The sequence below is a fragment of the Aristolochia californica genome, unplaced genomic scaffold (genome assembly GCF_029961685.1).
Source record: "Aristolochia californica isolate CCGP_79_NKW_82.1479 unplaced genomic scaffold, dmAriCali1.0.hap1 SCAF_4, whole genome shotgun sequence".
Classification (NCBI taxonomy): Eukaryota; Viridiplantae; Streptophyta; class Magnoliopsida; order Piperales; family Aristolochiaceae; genus Aristolochia; species Aristolochia californica.
In genome coordinates, this window is record NW_027182103.1 from 2,531,504 (window position 1) to 2,552,011 (window position 20,508).

The window sequence follows — 20,508 nt, forward strand, 5'->3', positions numbered from 1 at the left end:
GCTGCTTAGATGTTGCTCCTCAATGTGATGTGATTACAACCTTAGACAACTATAGATGAAAACAATTTGTTTATAGATTAGTGTTGCCTCTAAATTGATTCTTGTAATTATGATTATGGTATTTTTTGTGACTAATCTAATGAATTCACTTGATCATTGAATTACTTGCACTTTTTTTTTTTGTCTGTGTTTGTAATGCATCTTGAAATTTCATGCTTCTGTTCTCCAAGCTCCATAGATTGGTCGTGGTTTTGGTTGATTCATCAGCTATTAAATGGTTAATGCTATCAATTGACAAGCTTTTTGGAAATTAATTACTTTTTTCCTTGGAATGTCTTTGTCGTTGGTTTTTTCTGTTTGTCCTTGCGCATAGAGAAATAATGTTGAAGCTATGTTCAACTCTATTTCCATGGTTGATCCTATTGACTTGCATACTGTTCTTTCTTTATACTTATCCTTCCCTTCTACTGTACTCCAAAATCCTGATTCATCAGGTCTCATCACATAAGCAAATCACTCTTTTGCAACTTCTCTAATGGAATCTGGATAGGAGACCTCGGTTATCAATCCATCTATGAGGCCAACTTCCTCTTCCACATGAACGCATGGAATTGCTTAGAAACGAAAGAGACAAGATGGCCAAAAAATCAATTCTTAGCAATGGGTCCCAAATAACTGTTCTCCTTCTGTCATTGGCCCAACAAACTTTTTTGGTTCAATGAGAGGCTAGGTTTGTCAAGGATTTATTGAATGAAAATTGTTAAGGAATAGTCCCACATGGATTAGTGAGTACAAAAATCTTGAGTTTATTAGTTGGGAAAGAGGTTTCCTTAGTTGGCTAGTCATTTTGGGATGAACCTTGGACCCAATTTCACATGGTATCAGAGCAGGTACTCATATGTGGGCCTACACTTAAATGATGCACTTGTAGAGCCACAAAAGAGGACCCACACCTAAAAATTATCCACTTGTAGAGCCACAAAAAAGGACCCACACCTAAAAATTATCCACTTGTAGAGCCATAAAAAAATAGCCTACACCTAAATTGTTTAGTTGTACAGCCACGAAAGAGGGCTTATACCTAAATTATCCACATGTAGAGCCACAAAAAGATAAACTACACGTGAGGGGGAGTGTTAAGGAATAGTGTCATATGGATTAGTGAGTACAAAAATCTTGAGTTTATTAGTTGGGAAAGAGGTTTCCTAAGTTGGCTAGTCATTTTGGGATGGACCTTAAACCCAACTTCACAAAAAGTTTTTTGGTTAATTGAATTGAAGCAAAAAAGTACTCGGAGGGAAGGTTACTCAATGTTACAGTTGCTTATCATTGAGCTGTTTTACTTGCTAAATATGTGAAAGTGAAATGGTTTTAAACGATATCTATTTCTGAGCTGGATTTTCCTTTTGCAATGGGCTTTTATAAAATGCTGCAATTATACAAATATCCTATATTATATTCTCATACTCATTACTGATATTTTGAAAATTGTCAGCCTGCAAAATTTTCTGCCCAAAATGGATTGAAGGGGATCCATAGAGTGGATTTGGCAATACCTGAAAATTATTGGTCCAACTTTGCAAAATTCTATGATGTGCTAGTGTTTAATACACGACACTGGTATTGGATGTCTTCAACTCTTCTTCATCTTCTTCTTTTTCTATTTTTTAATTTTTTGTTTTTATTGTTATTGTCTGATCTAAAGAATGGTTGTGCAAGTTCCACACTAAATTTCAATATAGTGTGTTGGTAACTTGGTATTGCATTTCTTGAACTTGTCACTTTTTTATTGAAAAAAAGCTGTGTATGTGAAACAAAAACTTTAAAAAACGTCATTTGAGAGCTGAATCTCGAATTCAAAAACTCTCTTATACCCCCTCTTGGGCACCTTAAACAACTATTGTGTATGAAATACTTTTTTTTTTGAGGACATATTGGTGACAGAATACTTTTTTATTTGATAAGTAAATTCTGGTACAAGACTTGTTTTTGGTGACTTAAACAATTCTAAAGTCTTCTTTTGTGTTTCTTTCTTCAGTTGTTGTAATATGGATTTGCTGAGAGGATCGGAGACTATAACCTATAAGTGGACCACAAATTTTAATTAATTTGTTGGAGCTTAGGTTTGTACACCATATCTCAACTTTGGATTGTTTCTTTCTAGAGAAGAAAGAGTTCATTATGTTAAAACACATAGTACAAGGAGAACCAATATAGTAAACAAATTCAAGCAAAGAAAAAAATCCGAGGTGCCTATGAGGACTGAAGAGGGGTAGAGTTTCAGACGACTTTTTTCTTTTTGAAAATTATGAGATTTTTCTTTAAGGAATGATAAAAACACATTAGAGGAGGGAGAACCAAAGCCTGAGGTCTCAAGAGGAAAGGGAAGAGATTCTCCAATTGATGCAGTTTGACTGGGGACCCTGTCCTTTGCTAACTTATAAAGTGTGATGCAACAACCTTAAGTGGGTTAATTAGTTATAAAAATCTCACCAAAGAAATATCTGTCTCTGGGAAGAGCTTCCAGAGTCAGTTTATTACAATAGCAAATCTCTTTCTATTCTCACTAGGTTGCAGTACAAGTTAATTTCTGTGAGTTTACCTTGATTTCTGCCTTGGTGGAATTGCAATGACCAGCTGGACCTGTGTGGACAAACTGAATAGAACCATCATGCAATCTCACAACCTCTCCAATACCTGATGGCTCTGGATTCCCATGTTGCCACGATCAAAGTTCAATTTTTGCCAGCCACATGGGAGAGGAGACAGGGCAACAAGAGAAGGGAGATCATAGTCATGGTAATTCACATGAGAAGAGCAAATTGCAGCAAACTACAAAGTTTAGGAAGAATGGCAGCACGCTGATTGCATGAGCCTGTGATGAAATGGATTGGGAGATTGCCTGCATAAGGCTGGAATATGAGGAACCCAACCTCTATCTTCTCAACTCTTGGAAATTTGTGGTTGCAAAGTTCAAAGAGAACTTGACATTTCTAGTGCTGTTTTTGTAACTAATAGTAGCTATAATTTTTTTTTTTTATTAGGAAACTGCTTTCAGCAAATGGAAAGAGAGACAATGGTGTTTCAACATCCAAAAAGAAACATTTGATCAATTTCAAAACTTGTGCAATGTGACAGCAGATTCACCTATTAATAGACTCTAAAACATCAAAATAATTGCAAAAATAAGTTACATCACCATAATCAAACTTTACTAACTAAACGTTCTATGACTTGCTAAATTAAAAACCCCTTGTTAAAAAAGGATTCCAGCAACTAACTTAAATGGACACTGCTAATAGTACATTTACTATCTTTAAGACTTTTCTAAATTGACTACTAATAAAGAAAATTCTTAAATACTTTTCTAAAGAAAAGTCTCCTCATTGGGACTATAAGTAAACTAGGAAGTAGAAGTGGAAACGTGCTGACTTTCCTTAAATAAAAAGTACTAAAAGTAAATACTTTCCCAAAAAAAGTAAACACCTGTATTTCAGTCTGCTTGTCCTTTTCCCTCTTCCTTCTTTTATATCTATTCATTTGTTTTTCGATGACTTTCTTCCTTCACAATTGTGCCATGTACTGCATTATCACCATGCCCAACTTAGCACAACTTTTTCTCTAAGTTTTTTTTCTTTTTACTATTCTTTGGCCTGCTTGCTCTTAGTAAGGTCGGAATGAAACTGTGGAGCTGCTTTACTTGAAAGGCTGTCAGAAGTCAGTGGTTTGTGGAGCATCTCCTAGTTGACTGTAATTATGTTTTGTTCTTGTGACCCCATTGTGCTATTTTATTATCTTTACACAAGAAGAAAGGTAGCAGTCACCAAATAAGAAAAAAGGTAATTATGACTCCAGAAAAATCTAAATATATGTAACTACATTAATGAATAAGGCATATCAGCCTGGTCATACCACCAAGCCATGGAACTATGAATTGCATTGTAAGTTTTGAAGATGGGACTTTTGAGACATTTGAATGGCTACCGTTTTTCAGTCCATTAAAAGCTGTCATCCATGGATCCAGATTTTTAATGTATATTTAATGGGTTACATTTTCTAGATATGTTGTGGCATGGTTATTATGTGTTCAGATTCCTAAAACCGGAATAGGGAGAAAAGTTGCTTTTAGATGGAGCTAGCCAGGCTGAGAAGGAAAACATTGTAATCAGATTGATTGTGTAGAAGTAGAGAAACTTTTCGTTTTGTTGTTAATTGGATCATGACATATGAATTTCATTCTCTCAGTAGATGGATTATTACCTGTTTGTTAGAAACATCATACTAATAATGTGTTACATAATTGGATTTAGGTTGGGCAGTGATAAGTTTCCAAAAGAGGGTTTACCAGACTTGGTATCTCTGAGGAAGGAAAGCCGCTATTTCCACCTCTTAAATTCTCTGGAGGACTCCCAAGTTGTTCCTCACAGTATGGTTTTATATATGGAAAGAAAGTTCTTCCTAGAATCCTCAACTCAAGTGTAACAATCTCCAAAGCACTTTTATGGTGATGAATGGAACGAAAATGGCAGTTGCTTGTTACAAACCTTTTAATGAGAGCCAGGTACAAGCTTTAATACAAGTTAGTCTTTAGATAAAAACAAATCTGTTCTTGGTGATGTTATTGCTGCAATTAGTTTGAATATTTTGCATATATACTTGGGCAGCTCAATTTGTGGTTTAACCCCTAGAATAGCGGAGTAAACAAGCAAGAGAAGTAAACCATCTAATCTGGCAGGCATTAGAGGGTACAAGTATTAAGCCACTTGATCTGATCCATTTGAGCGAGTTCAGAGCAGATTCTCACCCAGCTCTTTAGTTAGGAAAGCAAAATGCTGTGGTAATTTGGGGCCAAGGTTGCATGCATTGGTGTCTACCTGGATTGCCTGATATATGGGTTGATATTTTGTACGAGTAAATTTTTAAATCACATGGAAACTGGTTGAAGGTCAAACTTCCTTAGGCATTGTAATATTCATGTGTAGCATCTGTTTCTTCCTTCCATTATGCCCAGGGAGGTTAAATATAATTTTGCTGGTATCAATTCTCAACTGAGAGAGAACTATGAGCAGGCTGGCCCATTGCTATTTTGAAATGGCTTCAAGTAATTGCCTATTCTACCTCCTTCCTGTGGTATCATACTCCTGCATGGAGAACGTCTGTGCTGTATTCGAGTATTTCGAAGGGTCGAGTTTTTTAACACTTCAATGTAATGCAAAATCAATCAAATGACATATCCAAATTTTTGTCTGGGTTGTTCTTTTGGATATCATTATGAGACATGAATGAAAGACTTCCTGAATGATCATGTAAGGATCAATTGAGGGAAAGCATTATGTGTGGGTTAGACCATCTGTACCATGGGTGCTCGAGATGTCATCGATTCTGTTGAACGAGGTGGATGAGATGGCTGCTGCCCCAGTTGCTCGTGGAGAAGAACAAACGGTAGGCTGCTTCTGACAAAAACTAAAACTTTCAGTTTATTGCATTACAAATAAAATTTTCCATGGAATGCTCAGTCTGATGAATGTGAGATGCAAGAAGATGGCGAAATTGGACCAGTACAGGGACAAATGTCTTCTAACTGAATTTGATTGCTTTAGAATCACTTTCATCTCTGAGATTTTTCCCAAAGGTCAGGATTGTTACATAAATATTATGCCCCATGGAAGACAGCAATTATGGAAATTTTTTGAATTGTAGATTTGCTGAAAGTCAAAGAATTCGGTTGATAGAAGATTGAATTTTTCTGGAGAGTTTTCAACTTCAAAAAATGGGTTTATGTTTTGCTTGACTGAACGGTAGATCTTGATTAGAGAAAAGGCAGAAAAGAGAGTGTAAATGGTAGAAAAGAAGGGCTAAAGATAGATTAGTGTAAGAAACATTCAATTTGTTTCAGAAAAGCTCCATGTCGTTGAAAATATAGTCAACGATATCGTCTGTTTTTCTGTTTTGCCGACTCTTTCTTAGTTATCATCAACAGTGAAACAAAATAACATCGTTAACCATTTTCTCAGAAAGAAGAAAATTACTGCAAAGACGCCCAGTACTGTTTAGTGTTTGAAAAACCGTCTCTCTTATGTCATGCTGAGTGGAGCATTTGAAAAAGAGTTTCCTGTGCAGGGTTTATGGGTAGTAGAAGGTGGAAGGGAGCTACTCAACGTGGGACTGCTTGTTTAGGTTAGCCTTTGGTATGGTTTTATCAAGGAATAGTCTCACATAAATTAGTGAGTAGAAAAATCTTAAACTTATTAATTAGAAAAAGATTTCTTAAGTTGGTTAGTCATTTTGTGATAAATTTTAAATATAAGTTTACATAATATTAGAGCAGGTATTCATACGAGATGAATGTTAAGAAATAATCTTATATGAATTAGTGAATACAAAGATTTTAAATTGACCCAACTTCACAGCCTTTTGAAACGTTTACACTGTTTGAAAGTGGGGAGACGAAGACCGGGACTAGGTCATATAGCTGAGAAGACAGAAGAGAAAGAAAAGGAAAGGGCAAAAAAAGGGCCTCTACTTTCCTCTGGTTGCATTTGCAAGACCCTTTCCATGACTGCCAAAAAGGGACCCCTCCCCCTTCTCCCCCCCTCTTGGCTTCTACACTAATATATTCTCTGTCACTCCTCTTTGCTTAGCTTCCAACAGTGATAACAGAAGAGAAAGGATTAAACAAAAGGGGAAGAAGCAAAAAAAAAAAATGAGGAAAGGGGAAAACATGCAGGCACCATGCATGCCACTGCCCCCCAAATATTCCATTCTTTTCCTCTTTTTCTGTTTCCCACTCACTGTCAACACAACCTCATCATTTCCAACTATACAGATTGTCCTCCTTGACAGATTTGTTTTTTCCCCCACTCCTCTTTGCTTTTTGCCAAGTATCTTTGCTCTTCATCTAATTACACTCAATTTGACCTTGAAACCAACCTTTTTACCCGGTTGGCTTTTTGCCAAACGTGGGGATCAATTTAAAGTCCATCATCAGCCTTTTCTACTTCTTGAAAATTGAAATCTCCATGGTGGTGCTGGTGCTAGTGCTGGTGGTGGGTTATCATTGCCTAATGCAAAACATTCTTTGTTTCTCTACACGAGGGTTTTTGTTAACTTGTCATGGCCAAAATTTAGATTTTCTCCTTCTTCTTTTAACTTTTTCTCTGTTTTGCTCTTCTATTCTCTTCTCGAGTATCTCCGTTAGATCCGAATACCTTAAACCCAATTTGTTAATATATTCTCCTATTATATGTACTTTGGTTGATTTTCTACGTCCGATTTTCGGTTTTTATGGGTATTCAGGGTGTATTTTTATGTAAATAATTATTTTTATTCTATATTTAATTAAAATAAAAGGTCATTTTTGCATGTAACATTATCATATAAAAATCATAATAATAATAAAATCATCTTTTAATGATGGATTGATTTATAAATAAACCCGAAGAAAAAAAAAAGAAATTAAAAAAAAATTTATACCATATCGACCATTTCGAGATCAAATTTTTTAAGAAAAAAGCAATGATATTAGAAAAAGATTAAGGTGGCTACAATCAAATTAATCATCAACCGATCCTTTTTTGTTGAAAGCAGGCAAAGCAGGACTTCTCTGATCCCCTCAAGTGCGCAGGATAAGCATTAAGGCGCACGATAAAGACGTACGCCGCTAAAATCCCCGACAGGGCCTGGCCGTGGAATTCCACGCTTGCATGGGTGGAGGTGCGACGATGGGTCCCACCTGACAACGCGTGCGAGGCCGATGCTCATGGGTCCTTTTGGTGGACCCCGCCAACGTCTTTTTTTCTATTCCTTCCATCATTAGTCCCCCATTTGTTTATTAATTATTTTTCAGGTACGAATTTTCTATTGATTGTTTCTAAACTCCCCCCACCCTCGATTTTTAATTCACGTTTTTAACCCCGATTATGTTTAATTAATTAATACACTCATCATTCCCAGACAGCCTCAGACCTCGGCCTTAGAGTTAACGAACTCTCACGTTCTTTTCTATAATTTTATAAATGGGTCCCAATTGATGAATATTCCCCCAAATTTTGTCCTTTTTTGTGATTTAATCTTAAATGAGGACAATGAGTTAGGTTAGATTCTAACCAAGTATCATCTTTCACGTCATGTGCCATGGGTCAAGTTGAATTGTATTAGGATAAGAGGATTATGGATGGGAACTTAGTTTATTAGTGATAATAGAGGAGATTAGGGAGAAATCCCAGAGTGCTCGCCATGATCGATCATGTAACATGAGATTTAGATGACTAATTGAAATGGACCAATACCACCACATTGTATATAGTAGGGATGGCAACGGGGCTAGTTCAATAAATCGGAACTTTGATCGACTTGAGTGGAGGATGAGTTTCTCATTTTTCCTCCATAGGTCGTGAATAAATTTTTTTTAATAATTTCGAACATGGAGTTAGTTTGAGGATACTGGGACCAATCAGGGTAAGAAATCCAATCTTTTTTTACAATTTTATGCAGGGGCGGGTTCCTAAGACAGAGTCGGTTTTTATTTTATCCGTTGCCACCCCGTTACATTATACGACTAGATATGGGTCCATAATGTGATATTGTTTGACACGTAATGTTTAAAATAATTAGTGCTATTGAATAATTAGATATATACCCAATGGTCAAAGTGCTACGACATTTTTATAAATAATTGTTCGATGATAACTGAATAAAATAAAAGTAATTTCATGTAAATCGTGACACCAAGACCTGATTGTTAATAATAATAATAATAATAATAATCATCGATAGAACAATACATCTTAATGTTATCGCCCACTTTAAAATCCAATATTTGTCACTCGATACACAATATATAGCAGTGATATGGGTAAATAATATTATCCACCAATGATTTGAAAGAAAGAAAGAAATATCAATAAAACAAAAAATAGGTGATCCCACTTTTCATTCCCCTTGAAAAAAAAAAAAAAAAGTAATGTGAACTTGTCTCCCATGCATAATGTAATTGACGTCTAACTGCAATTACTTCCATTTTGATCACTCAACCCTAACGAACCCCATGAATGGCCTATGAGGAGGAAAAAACTAGGGGCATCCCCACCACTAAGGACAATGTTGTAGCTTTCCTAGTAAAAGAGGTGAGCAATATCATGGGCATATTCTCACACAGGATATTTGGATGAGTGGCCAGTTGCATGTGGTCCTCTCAATCTTCTCTCATTAATCATACTACATAGGAAACATGATAATTGGCTCTGACTCCATAGTGGTTAAGTTAGAGATGGTGACACAGGCGAGAGAGACAGACCAGCTTCTATGGTTTATGACCTTCAACAAGCTGCTTGTCTCAATGGTGCATCCCAATCTTAAATTTTGATTTCATCTTATTTTATATTTATTTTAGTATTTCATTCATTAATGGATTCATATTAATTTGAGATTTTCTTTTTATTTTTTATTTTTTTTAATAAAATAAAGATAATGGTATTCTTGTAAATAATATGACTTTTTTAAAGAAGAAAAAATTGGGTGTAGCCAATATTAGTTGGAGTTGAATCGAGTTTCATTTGGTGTCATGTTGGATGTGTATCAGGTTAAATGGTTAAGAAGATGTTAGAGTTTGATGCGTGATTGTTTCGATCTATCTCGACGTCCCCCCTCTCAAAATCTGATATGTGTCTTGAATTGGGGCTATCGATAAATATAAATTCAAGCTATACCCTATAAGAGATTGATGTAGATTATGGTTTTGTAACTCACTAAGTCGACCGCCAATTAGGTAGGAGTCGATTGGGTTATGGAGCCTCTTTTGTTTTGATCGAGTTTTAGAAGCCATAATTTTTCTTTTAAAAAAATGGGGTTTTCTATTTTTTTATGATAAAAAAAACACAAAAAAACAATGATTTATAATGGAGGAGAAAAGTGATTTTTAAAATTTGATGCAAACATGCGCTTGAAACCCAAGGTAACTTAGATTTTCAGGATGATAATGGGAGTACACTGTTTCCTTTTCCATGACAGGCAAATTACTTAGGTCTCAAGGCAAGCTTTTCTAACATACAAGTCAATAAGGTAAATGAGCAGAAGAAGAATCCCCACTTCATTCCCCTAATTCAGTGCATCCATTGTGCCTTTAGATTCTTCACTTTAATCTCACAGAGGATAATGATCTCCCTTAACTAGCACGGAAATCTTTTCTTCCATCATTCCACATTAAACCAGTACTCCATTACGTTAGAGAGTAATCTCAGCTTTTCTTCGCCATGAGCAGGTCTGCACCAAAAGGAAAGACGGAGTAGACAGTTATTTCTTCGCCGTGAGCTCCCCAAATTGCTCCCGGAACTGCACCCTCTGCCTGTTCGGCGGACTTTTCAAGGAGGAGAAACCAAGCCTTCCTCACCATGAATTTGCTGGTTCGCAGAAGGGTAGGAACCTCAGTGTTTGGAAGCTTTAGAAATGGCGTCACAAGGCTACCGGAGTTTCGCCAATGTACATGAAAAGGCATTGCCAAGGCGACGTACCCATTTCATTGCGCCATTGATTGGGAAAAAAGCTCCTTCCAGTGGCCGACCTACTCATTCACATAATAGTAAAAGCCTTCATGAGATAAACTCTACACCTTTGGGATAAACGTGTGTGGGTGTTTTCAAAGAAGAACTAAAGTAGTATTCATATTTGACGTGCATTGTGGTCTTGGATGTTCATAATTGAGATGAATAAGTGATGAAAGCCTTCACTTTTAGTCTTTTTTCCCCCATTGATCTGCATGAACACAATTTACTTTCATTCCGTTTCTTGGGTTGAGGAAGCATACATGGTTGCCTCCTTAGTGTGCAAAAGTTCTAAGAGTGCCCAAAGACTTGTGTGCTACTTGCACTTTACAGCTTGTTTCACACTCGGCCTTGTGTGACACAACTTAGTTACCTACTCAATGGTTTAGAAAATCGATACTTCCGTCATCGATAAGTACTCCTATTATACCAATCTTACATAAACATGCGCCTCGAACGTTTCTTCCGACAATTGGTGTAATATGTTAGAATAGTTTCACATTGATTCAAGATTAAAACAATCTTTTCCTTATCTTCAACTAGCCATTTTAGGATAGACTTAGACTCAACTTTAATATTCCTACTTAGAAGCTAAAAAGAAAACTCACACATGAGGAGAGTGTTGGTAAGGAGCCTCAAATTTCAGCCAGACATTTTGGATGGACCTAGACCGAACTTTAACATAATATTACATTACAGATAATTAAGGAATGTGACATTTTGTACACTATATAGTTGGCTATGTTAGGAATATATTCTACAATCTACATCAAAGAGACAAACCCTATGACCTAACCAATAAGGAGAAGACTTCATCCTCACTCTCTTATCTTTGTGCTTTTAGTGATCTCTACCCCCTATATCTTGTTAACATCAGTTGAGGCATGAAGAAGGAAGATCAACTAAGACTTTGTAAAAGAAGTCATCACGCATGTCATCCTGATGAAATCGAGTTTAGGTGGGAAAATGAGATATTGGGACCCTCTTGCCTCTTTACACATATCAATTCTCTCTTTTCTTCCCCATGGAAGAGATGTAATCAGTTACCAGTCTCAACCATCTTGAGTTCCGAATTATGGAAGATAAATGGAGCAAAAGTAGAGGGAAGAACACAGAAACCTGACACCCACAGAAGAAAACATGCTCATGCATGCATGCACGACCATCACTGACATTTTTCACTCATGACTTCACATGCACTGTCACTCGCCCTTTGCATGCTGCTGCTCTGTTCTCTGAAAGAGGAAGAGTGCCGATGGAGTTATGATCTGGTTTTCTCGTCTAGGGCATAAGTTGAGTGGACGATGGTGATGATGGTATCGATGATGGAACGATGATGAAAGGAGGAGGGAGAGAAGAATTTGGAGTCTCTTAAAGGAAGAAAAGTGCGTGTGAAGGGAAGCCACTTTCTATAATGGGGACATTGCCATTGAAAGCTTAAAGGAAGAATTTGTTTAGGGTTTAGGGGGGGTCGAGGAAGAGAGGAGACGAGTAAAATAGGTACAGAGATCTGTTGGTAGGGTTGCAAAAGTATAGACAGAATCATAATGGAGTGCGTGGACTCTCGGCTTGATGTATTCAATCAATGCACTCCTGCGACGCCTTCTTGCGTCAGATTGATCAGTCATTCATGGGGATGAGAATCCATGCATTATGATCACGTATACACCGTATCGTCGAAGAGCCTTTGCAATTGAGAGTGCATCATCGTCAGATTGGATATTGGATAATGGCTTGAAATGATCGCTTATGCAATTGATTAAGGGTGGTATTTATATAATTTAAATAAAAAAATTAATTTTTATTCTCATAAATACAATATAAGATAAATCCAATAAAATCTGATCCGATAATTGAAGAGATTATGTTTATCCCTTATCAGTTTCACCCTCTGAAATATCTGAAATGTTTTCGTAAGACACTCACCCGACCCCTTCAGACGCGTATATGCTTGTATCCATCAATTATAAGTATATAATAACGATTAATTTAATTAATAACATTAACAAGAAAGAGATGATCCACATTAGAAATCATGATAAACAAAACCCATCAAGTAATTAATGTTTTAAATGCAGATTATCGACTCGTATTCCATTAACAACATTTCTTGAAGCTATCCCTGTCTTCCTAGACAACCAATTCTCTCATATTAAATGCATTAACGAACCTTGACTTGTATTTTTTGTCTTAAGGAATTATAAGAAGAAATATTAGACAAAAAAAAAGCGATCATTTTCGTGGGTCATAAGATTGTAGGAACCACCCAAGTGTGGGGTGCAACATGGACATGATCCTTAGATTTAGTTTTGGTACACATAATGAGGTGATAGATGGTCCCACAGGTGTGCACGTGGGAATTTCATGTACCACACGCTTGCAATCAATAAGGACTGAGGAATCTGAATGGTCACTTCTTGGTAGAAAGATATCCCCATCAAATCCTTTTCTTTTCCCTTTCATGCTTTCATTCCACGCCTAGTATTTACCCCTTTCAATTCCCATGCACCCATCCACCCCCACAAAAATAAATAAATAATCTTTTTCATCAGAACCGTTAATTTTCATGGGCCTACTTAGAGTGATGGAGGTTGTGAGACCAGGTTTGATGGGCTGGAAATAAAGTGATCAGCTTTTCAGGGAGGAGAAGAGTGACAGAAAAATATAAAATAAATAAATTATTTAATTAATTTTGACAGGTAATGAAATTAGGAAATAAAATAATAATAATAAAAAATTGTGTATTAATTAATATATATATTAAAAAATAAAACTTTGGAGAAAGGAAAAGGGGTCAGAAAGTTTAGTTGGATGGAATTGCTAAAGTACGCGGTCAGAGCTAAAGTGCGCGTGGAGGGGGGTTGACATTTAACTACTTTGTACAGTTAATAGAAAGAGTGGGCGAAGTGTGGGTTGCACATGTTCTCTCTTTCTCCTTCAATGATGATAAATTTTGAGAGTACACGAATTAGGATGGTGAGGCGCACCAGAGAACGTAATCTTCTGACGGGATTAAGAAAAGGATTTCCCTAAGAGCACATGATCAAGGGAAGGACAGAGGAGTCATTATGGGGAAAGCAGTGAGTTTTGTGGTCAACTGAAACTGAAAAAATGCCCTAAGGTGCTAAGAGATTTGGGTAGATAAAACATATTTATCATTTTTGCTAAGTCAAAAATAAACTATTCTCTTTATTAATTAAAAATTTAATATAACTGACTCACCACCGTCTCCTCCCTGCAACGATTCCATCTCCCCCTATAAGCTTCCAAACAAAGAGAATTCATGGAAAGTGAAATCGAAGAGCTTCCTCGTTCTTGTCTTGGGATAGGCTCTCGCTGATCAAAGGAAAAGAAAAAATATATGTTTAAATTGGACAAATACGAAAGAGCCGAGGCTTCTCCTTAATTTTTATGGCTTCTTCTTCTTCGTCTCCGTCGTCTTCTACAGGGAAAGGATCCGATGGGACTGGAAAACGGGAGTAGAGAGGGTCGCGGAAACGTTAGCAGATGGAAGAGTATATAGAGGAGTTAGTGGAAGAGGAAGGGACCAAGCAGCAGAGAGGAGGGAGCGAATTTCCGGATTATCCGATATGACCATGGTTCCAGCTCGAAACCTTGTACAGTACACAGGATATGGAGGGTTCTACACGAGCAGCGGAGGCGGGGGAGGCGAGGGCGGCGGAGGCGGGAGCGGCGGTACTCACACGGCGGGTAACACGACCCACGTCGCGAAGTTTGAACTGAGCTCCGATCTGGCCGTCGAGGATCCCATGGCGGAGGAGGAGTCGAGGACCACCAGCTTGAACGAGGCTGGCTCGTCCAAGCATGCGCAAGAGGAGAACGAGGAGCAGGAAGTGGATGATAGGAGGGATGAGAAGTGGCTCCAATTGGGTCTGGGCAGCCACTCGAATCCGATCGAGATGCGGCAGGATCAACAGCCGTCGAGGTTTGTCGAGCTCGACTTGTTTCCAGACCGGCAACAGCCGTTGCCGTCGGCCCAGACGCGACAGTATCCTGGAGAGAGCAGCGGCACATCTCCGTCAATTATGGGTCCGCCTCTCTTCTTTCAGCACCCGGTTACCAGCTTGAGCCTCCGGCAGCAGCAGCCGGAGATCACCTGGGGTGGGCCGAGGCTCGGCCCCTGGACTCCCATGCCTTCCACCTCTATGATGCCATACTATTCGCAGTCATTGCAGCAACAACAACACTCTTACGGGATAGGCTTCCCTCCGGCGAATTTCGAAGCCGGAGGACCCAGTTCTGATATCAGAGTCATCGACGCCCCGCGGAGACCGCAGGCTGGAATTTGGTTCGTTCTTCAAGCTTCACATAACCAGTAAGTAAGAAAACTACCACTGGACTTGAGGAAGAAGACGCCAAAACGTAGAGCATGTTCTTTATTCATATAAATTCTATTCCAGTTTTTTAATCGTCTGTAATTGATTGCACTGGGTTTGTTAATCCAGACGGAAGGAACCCACTCTGCCTCAGATACCCAAGAGCTACCTGAGAATCAAGTACATCTTCTTTTTCCTCCATCCATGTCCTCTCCTCTTCATAAACTTTTTTCCTTCTGCTGAACTATTTTTTCTTCTTTTGTGCGAGTGGATGCTTAATTATTATGTGAAATTAATGGAATATAGCAGCAGTTAGCTCAAGTCACCTTCTTCTGAACTTTTCTGTTTCTTTGGATTTCACAGAGATGGGCGGATGACGGTCCGATTGTTAATGAAGTACTTGGCCAATAAACTGGGGCTTAACAACGAATCAGAGGTATTTATAGCCATTACTCCTTTGTTTCTCCTTTTAAATGCTAAAACTAGTAGTTGGTAACGCTGCTGATAATGCACACCACTCTCTCTTTCTCTCTCTCTCTCTCTCTCTCTCTCTCTCAATCTCTCTTCCTCTTTTTGTCCATCTGGTTACTTGGGTGTTTCCTACTCTAATTTCGATTTGCAAACTGGGAAAAAACACTGCCAGAACTAGAAACTGGCATTCCTTCACAGCAAGGGAAACAAAGGAAAGAAGAAAACCCAACTAAGAAAGTTTCTTAGATCCTAGATGGGATGGTGTTAGACAAGTGAAAGAAACAGGAGAACAAAAAAAGGGATTCGGAAATGGGATACTTCCTTCTGGTGGTCGCATTTTAGGTGGTGCGTATTCATCTGATGGAGTTTCTCTCAAGAGTCAAGAGCAAATCTGACAGAGCTACATCGGAGCTTCTTCGGCCTGTTTGTTAGTCACCAAAACATCTTAGAAGTTAATGACAGTAGGTTTGTAGTGTTTCCATGCAAGGCATATGGCCCAGTTCTGGTGATGTTTCTGCAATAGCAGACACTGAAAACACTTGCCAGTTATAAAAAAACTGAAGAAAAGAGTGGAGTGTGAGTGGATTATGCAAAGGGAAACCATGTCTGATTCCATGGCCAAGCCATAAACTGCCTTGGTTACTCTTAAGAGACCACCTTGCACCATGGGAACAACACTTCACCTAACTGAAAACAACCCTTCATCCTGAAATTGAAAGAGATGAAACGCCTTCAATACGCTGCGACTCCTGAGAGCTTGACAAGCCAAGCCTTTTTTCACTCTATGCAACTCTTTGCCATTATTTTTACATCATTATCAATTGCCCATGATGGAGGTCCCCAAAGTGCATTTAAGCTTTAGTTACCTGAAAATTCTTTACTCTCCACAACTTCTTCCCGTAAGTGCTGTACCCATGATTGGCATTCCACCTGTCTTTCCTTTTTCACCTCAAAATAGGAAACCAGTAGTTGTAACAGAGAAAACCCCTTGTTAAAGGGGTGACTGAAGTCACATAACCATCTGCTTGATTTCTTTATTGAATTGAAGATTTTCAGTTCCTTGGTGGCCAAGATGCAAGGCAAACTAGTAACTTCAAACTTTCTGGGTCTCTTGTTGTGTTTAATGTGCCCCTCAATCACCAAACTTCTTTGTTATTGATGATTAAGACTATAGGACTAGCTTTCAATCAAGGTCCAGAAGTCACAAATGATACACCAATAACATTTCCTGGGCAAACAATTAAACAACAAAAAGGGAACAGTAGTGGAGTTACTTTTAGAGGGAGAATTGATAGGAGGATGAAACGAATCATATGTAGGTAAAATATTTAGAAATATAGTGCTCAGGGAACTCATCCCAGTCGTTGTTATGTTCAATGTAAGTTAACCAGTAGTTTCAAATAGCAGGTCTAATGCCCTGATCAGATGACCTAACCTTTTAAGCGTCTCAAATACTTAGATATGGATTCTTAATGAATCTTCTAATCTGATAATAACCAGTTGTTTCCTTGCACTTCTGGGTTTTCAAGATTGAAACATGTTTTTCCCTGTTTGGTTTTGTTCATTAGTTCTTTTTTTTTTAAACAAGTCGTGTATGGAGCTGTTAAATCTTTAAAATCGGAACTAAGTCTCATTGAAATAGAAAGGAACATTAATGCAGTTAGTCTTTAGAGTCTACGCAATGAATTACCTGAAGAATGATTTTTTGAAAATGGCGCAAGCCTCTTACCTGTTAGGTCACGATTAAGAAAACTTAAGAGATAATACAGAAGAAACTCAGTGGCAGTAAAGATTTTTCTTTTTCATCTTTTTTTTTTTTGTAAAGTCCAGGCAGTTTAGACGTTAAGATTAGCGAGCTGCTCATTTTATTATACATCTTCCTTCTTGAAATGATGCTCAAGTTAGAGAAAGAAACACGATGAGGTGAAATTCACAGAAGTTTCTGTAGAGATTTATTACATAATATTGATTCATAATCACCCCCAGAAAAACAAAAATCCCTCTTCGTGCCTCCTTAATTGTTTTTCCAAATTACGACAGTGATTTGTTTGTTTAGGATCAATTGCAATTAGACTTAATTTTTGTTACAGATAAAGATATAAAACCTCCAGTTGAAGAAATGTTCCCATGAAGACGATGATGACAAATATCAACTCAGTGATTCCATGGACTTGTCCTGCTTGATTCCTTTTGTAGGCAAACAAGTTTGCTTATGAAATTCATTCATGTCAATCACACCCAACAGGAATAAGTTTGTTAGGTTTCAGTAAACAAATCTGCCTTACTCGTTTCCTTATGTCTTACATATTGCCTTGACCTTATTTTTTTTATCTTCTTTGAGGTCAACTACAATGTCATTCTCATACATTCCTTTGAGATTTTCGAGCCATATCTCAGTCTGGGTGCCGTTCTTTCATGTCGAGTCTCATATGAATGGGGACGAACAACTCTGATTCCAGAGTTGGCTTGGAAAATTCCAAGTCTGGTACATTTCTTAGCTCATGCAAGTATGGTAGGAGAAGAAAAAGATAAATTTATAGAAGAGTGGGATGCTGTGCAATATACTGCAAGAATGGTCGGTTCAATGGACGTCATCTTGCACAGATGTCTCCCTTCTAAGCATTCGACCCGTTACGTCTCCAAGTTTGGTGCAAAAGAAGCGTAGAAAAACTGGGTCTTATGAGATAACAGCACCGAAAGACTCGGGAAAACGGAAACCCATCGTCATCTCCATGGAAGGTGAGGAAGAAAGGAAGGAAAGGAAGTCCCGTGAGAGGATTAAATACTGTGAAGTAAAGGTACGAGAAAAGCAGAGGCATGTTTAGAGGAAAGGAGAACACGACAGGGACGAGTGCTGCTGCTGCATTGACTTGAAGAAGCCCGGGGTCTTAACTCGGACGCTTCCCTTCGTTCATCAGCATGGCTGATACCTTGTAAACGTCATGCTTTCGCAGGGTTGAGGTCTGTGTCTTCTTTTTGATAGGTGTGAGAGAGAGAACGGGGAAGAGAACCACAGGCCCTTTCGACCATCATCGAGGACCTTATTAAGTGGTGCACTTTGTGGAATATTAAAGCCTCCATCATCTCCTCATCCGCACCATTATATATTTTTAGCCTTGCATGATAGGATGAATCTTCAATAGAATCATTCTCCGAGTTGGTGGAGCCGGCCGGCGGCCTGTAACTTACAGGCAAAACGATTCGGTCGTATTTGCGTTTTTCTTCACCTGTGCATGTATGACCTTGTTCAGAACAATACTACATACAGGCGAAACGATTCGATCCTATTAAAAACTCTATCTCAGCCATGAATGGAATGCATGGAGGATTTTTTTGTTTATTTTTTTTAAAGATTAGGGTTTGGTTTGGTTTGTGCTGTAAGAGAGAATGTTGACTCCGGGGGAAGATGGAAAAGGTAAGAAAGAGAAAGGGACGTGAAGCAGACGTGCATGAGATTCTAAATGATATGTGTTTGGTGAAGAATATTATACAAATGGGAGCCGAGGCTTCCGGCGTGCTTGTTGGATCCGCCACCTTCGTGGCCCTTGGAGGGGATTATTATAAGAAGATAAGGGTAGAAAAGTCAATTCACTGTCAAGCGAGACACTGAAAGTTTGGAGGAGTCGATCATTTTGGCTTGGAAGCAAAGTCTGGTTAGCTCGCGCCATGATTAGGGATTCGGGCAGGCCGGGCAGGGCAGGGGTAGTCAGTGTCCGTAGCTGCCCGGCTGCTCTGTGGATTACGTGGAAAGGGTTTCTCTGATGAGAATGAAAATGAAAGGGGAACTTAGAAGGTTTGAGAAGAATTTTTGATGGGTAAAGTACACGTAAGCATGTGACATCAACATGACGGCAAAATAATAAATACATTACTAAATAATGAAAATAAAAAAATTTAAAATGTCTAATATATGTAAAAATTGACTCCTTTAAGGTCTAATAAATAGTAAATATTGCAAAGTATAGTATAAGGCTTCATTAATTAAAATCGATTGCCTTCGAATAGACCGACTTTTTTTAACTATGTAAAATTTCATGATCTTGTAATATTCTCACTTATGATTTATGTGGTTAATTATATTTTTGTTGATTTAATCTTGCACTAATCAAGTAATGGGGTATGCATAATTATTGAGAACTTGAAAGTTTGCACTAACTTTTTTGTTATATTTGTTGTTATGAAAAATTAGTCTTTCAAGATGTGTTAATTGCAATTTAGAGATTGCTTTTTTACACTAAGGTTTTATTTTTATAAATTACATCTTTTTTTAATATATTTGAATTGCAGGTAGAGATTACTTGTAAAGGGCATCAACTCTCTTCCTTCATGACACTACAACATGTTCGAGATAATATATGGTGTTCAAGGGACGCAATCACGTTGCTTCCTTATTCAAGCACAACCGACCATGTGATGGTGCTAAGATACGGTAGAAGTGGTTAACGAGAGAAAGAGGGAGAGAACACATGTAATCTTTAGTTAAATAATCACAACCGTTTTATTTTCTTTTTTATGTTTTTTTCTTTTGTTATTTTTATGTTCTTCTTGGTTTTTTTTTCACCTCTTCAATTCATTGAGAAAATAGCTTGGAAATATCAAAACACATAGTTGGGTTTAGGGATAATAACATGGAATGAAATGTATTTCCAAGCCAACTAGGCTTGACATTCTTTTTTTCTTTTAATTTACTAACTCTAATTTAGTTGATTGTTTCCCCAAATTTGTCTTTATTAATTAGAAGAGACTATATTGATGTGCAAATTGATGCTCCAATGCAATCATGATTGATAAGTCTATGAAAAGTTGGCAGGGTGCACTTGAGGCCTCAAATTACCTGCACTTTGAAACAAGTTCCAACCAATCTAATTAATACCCAAATAAAATTTAAGATCTTAATACTCATTTAGAATTCAATTTTTTATTTTCCACAAAATTATTTTCCCTTTTGCACAAGCAATATCTTCTCAGTTGGTGGGGGAAATGAAATAGTTTCCCAAGATAATTTAATAATAAAAAATATATTAAAACCAAGAAAAATAAGTCAACCATAATTAACACTATAAGTGAGCGTAAATGGGAACTGCTCAAAAGTTGTGGTTAACATTCGCAGTTTTCCTTTGAATTTGACTAGTAGTAAACTCGACCTAATGGTTAGACCAAAT

At 37.7% G+C, this 20,508-nt stretch overlaps 1 protein-coding gene and 1 pseudogene across 2 annotated transcripts; both read left to right on the top strand.

Moving 5' to 3' along the window:
- Positions 1–409: 409 nt before the first annotated feature.
- On the top strand, positions 410–4,915 carry LOC137962159 (protein trichome birefringence-like 12; annotated as a pseudogene).
- Positions 4,916–14,259: 9,344 nt separating this feature from the next.
- On the top strand, positions 14,260–20,055 carry LOC137964005 (protein LAX PANICLE 2-like). Of its 2 annotated transcripts, none has more exons than XM_068811261.1 (4): positions 14,260–14,874; positions 15,005–15,055; positions 15,239–15,311; positions 19,634–20,055. In XM_068811261.1, exons 1-4 carry the CDS (start codon positions 14,309–14,311, stop codon positions 19,787–19,789), a joined length of 846 nt encoding a protein of 281 aa, XP_068667362.1. In that variant the 5' UTR covers positions 14,260–14,308; the 3' UTR covers positions 19,790–20,055. The 2 variants fall into 2 exon arrangements, with proteins under 2 accessions (XP_068667362.1, XP_068667363.1); XM_068811262.1 differs by lacking the exon at positions 19,634–20,055 and adding an exon at positions 17,437–17,484.
- Positions 20,056–20,508: the final 453 nt, after the last annotated feature.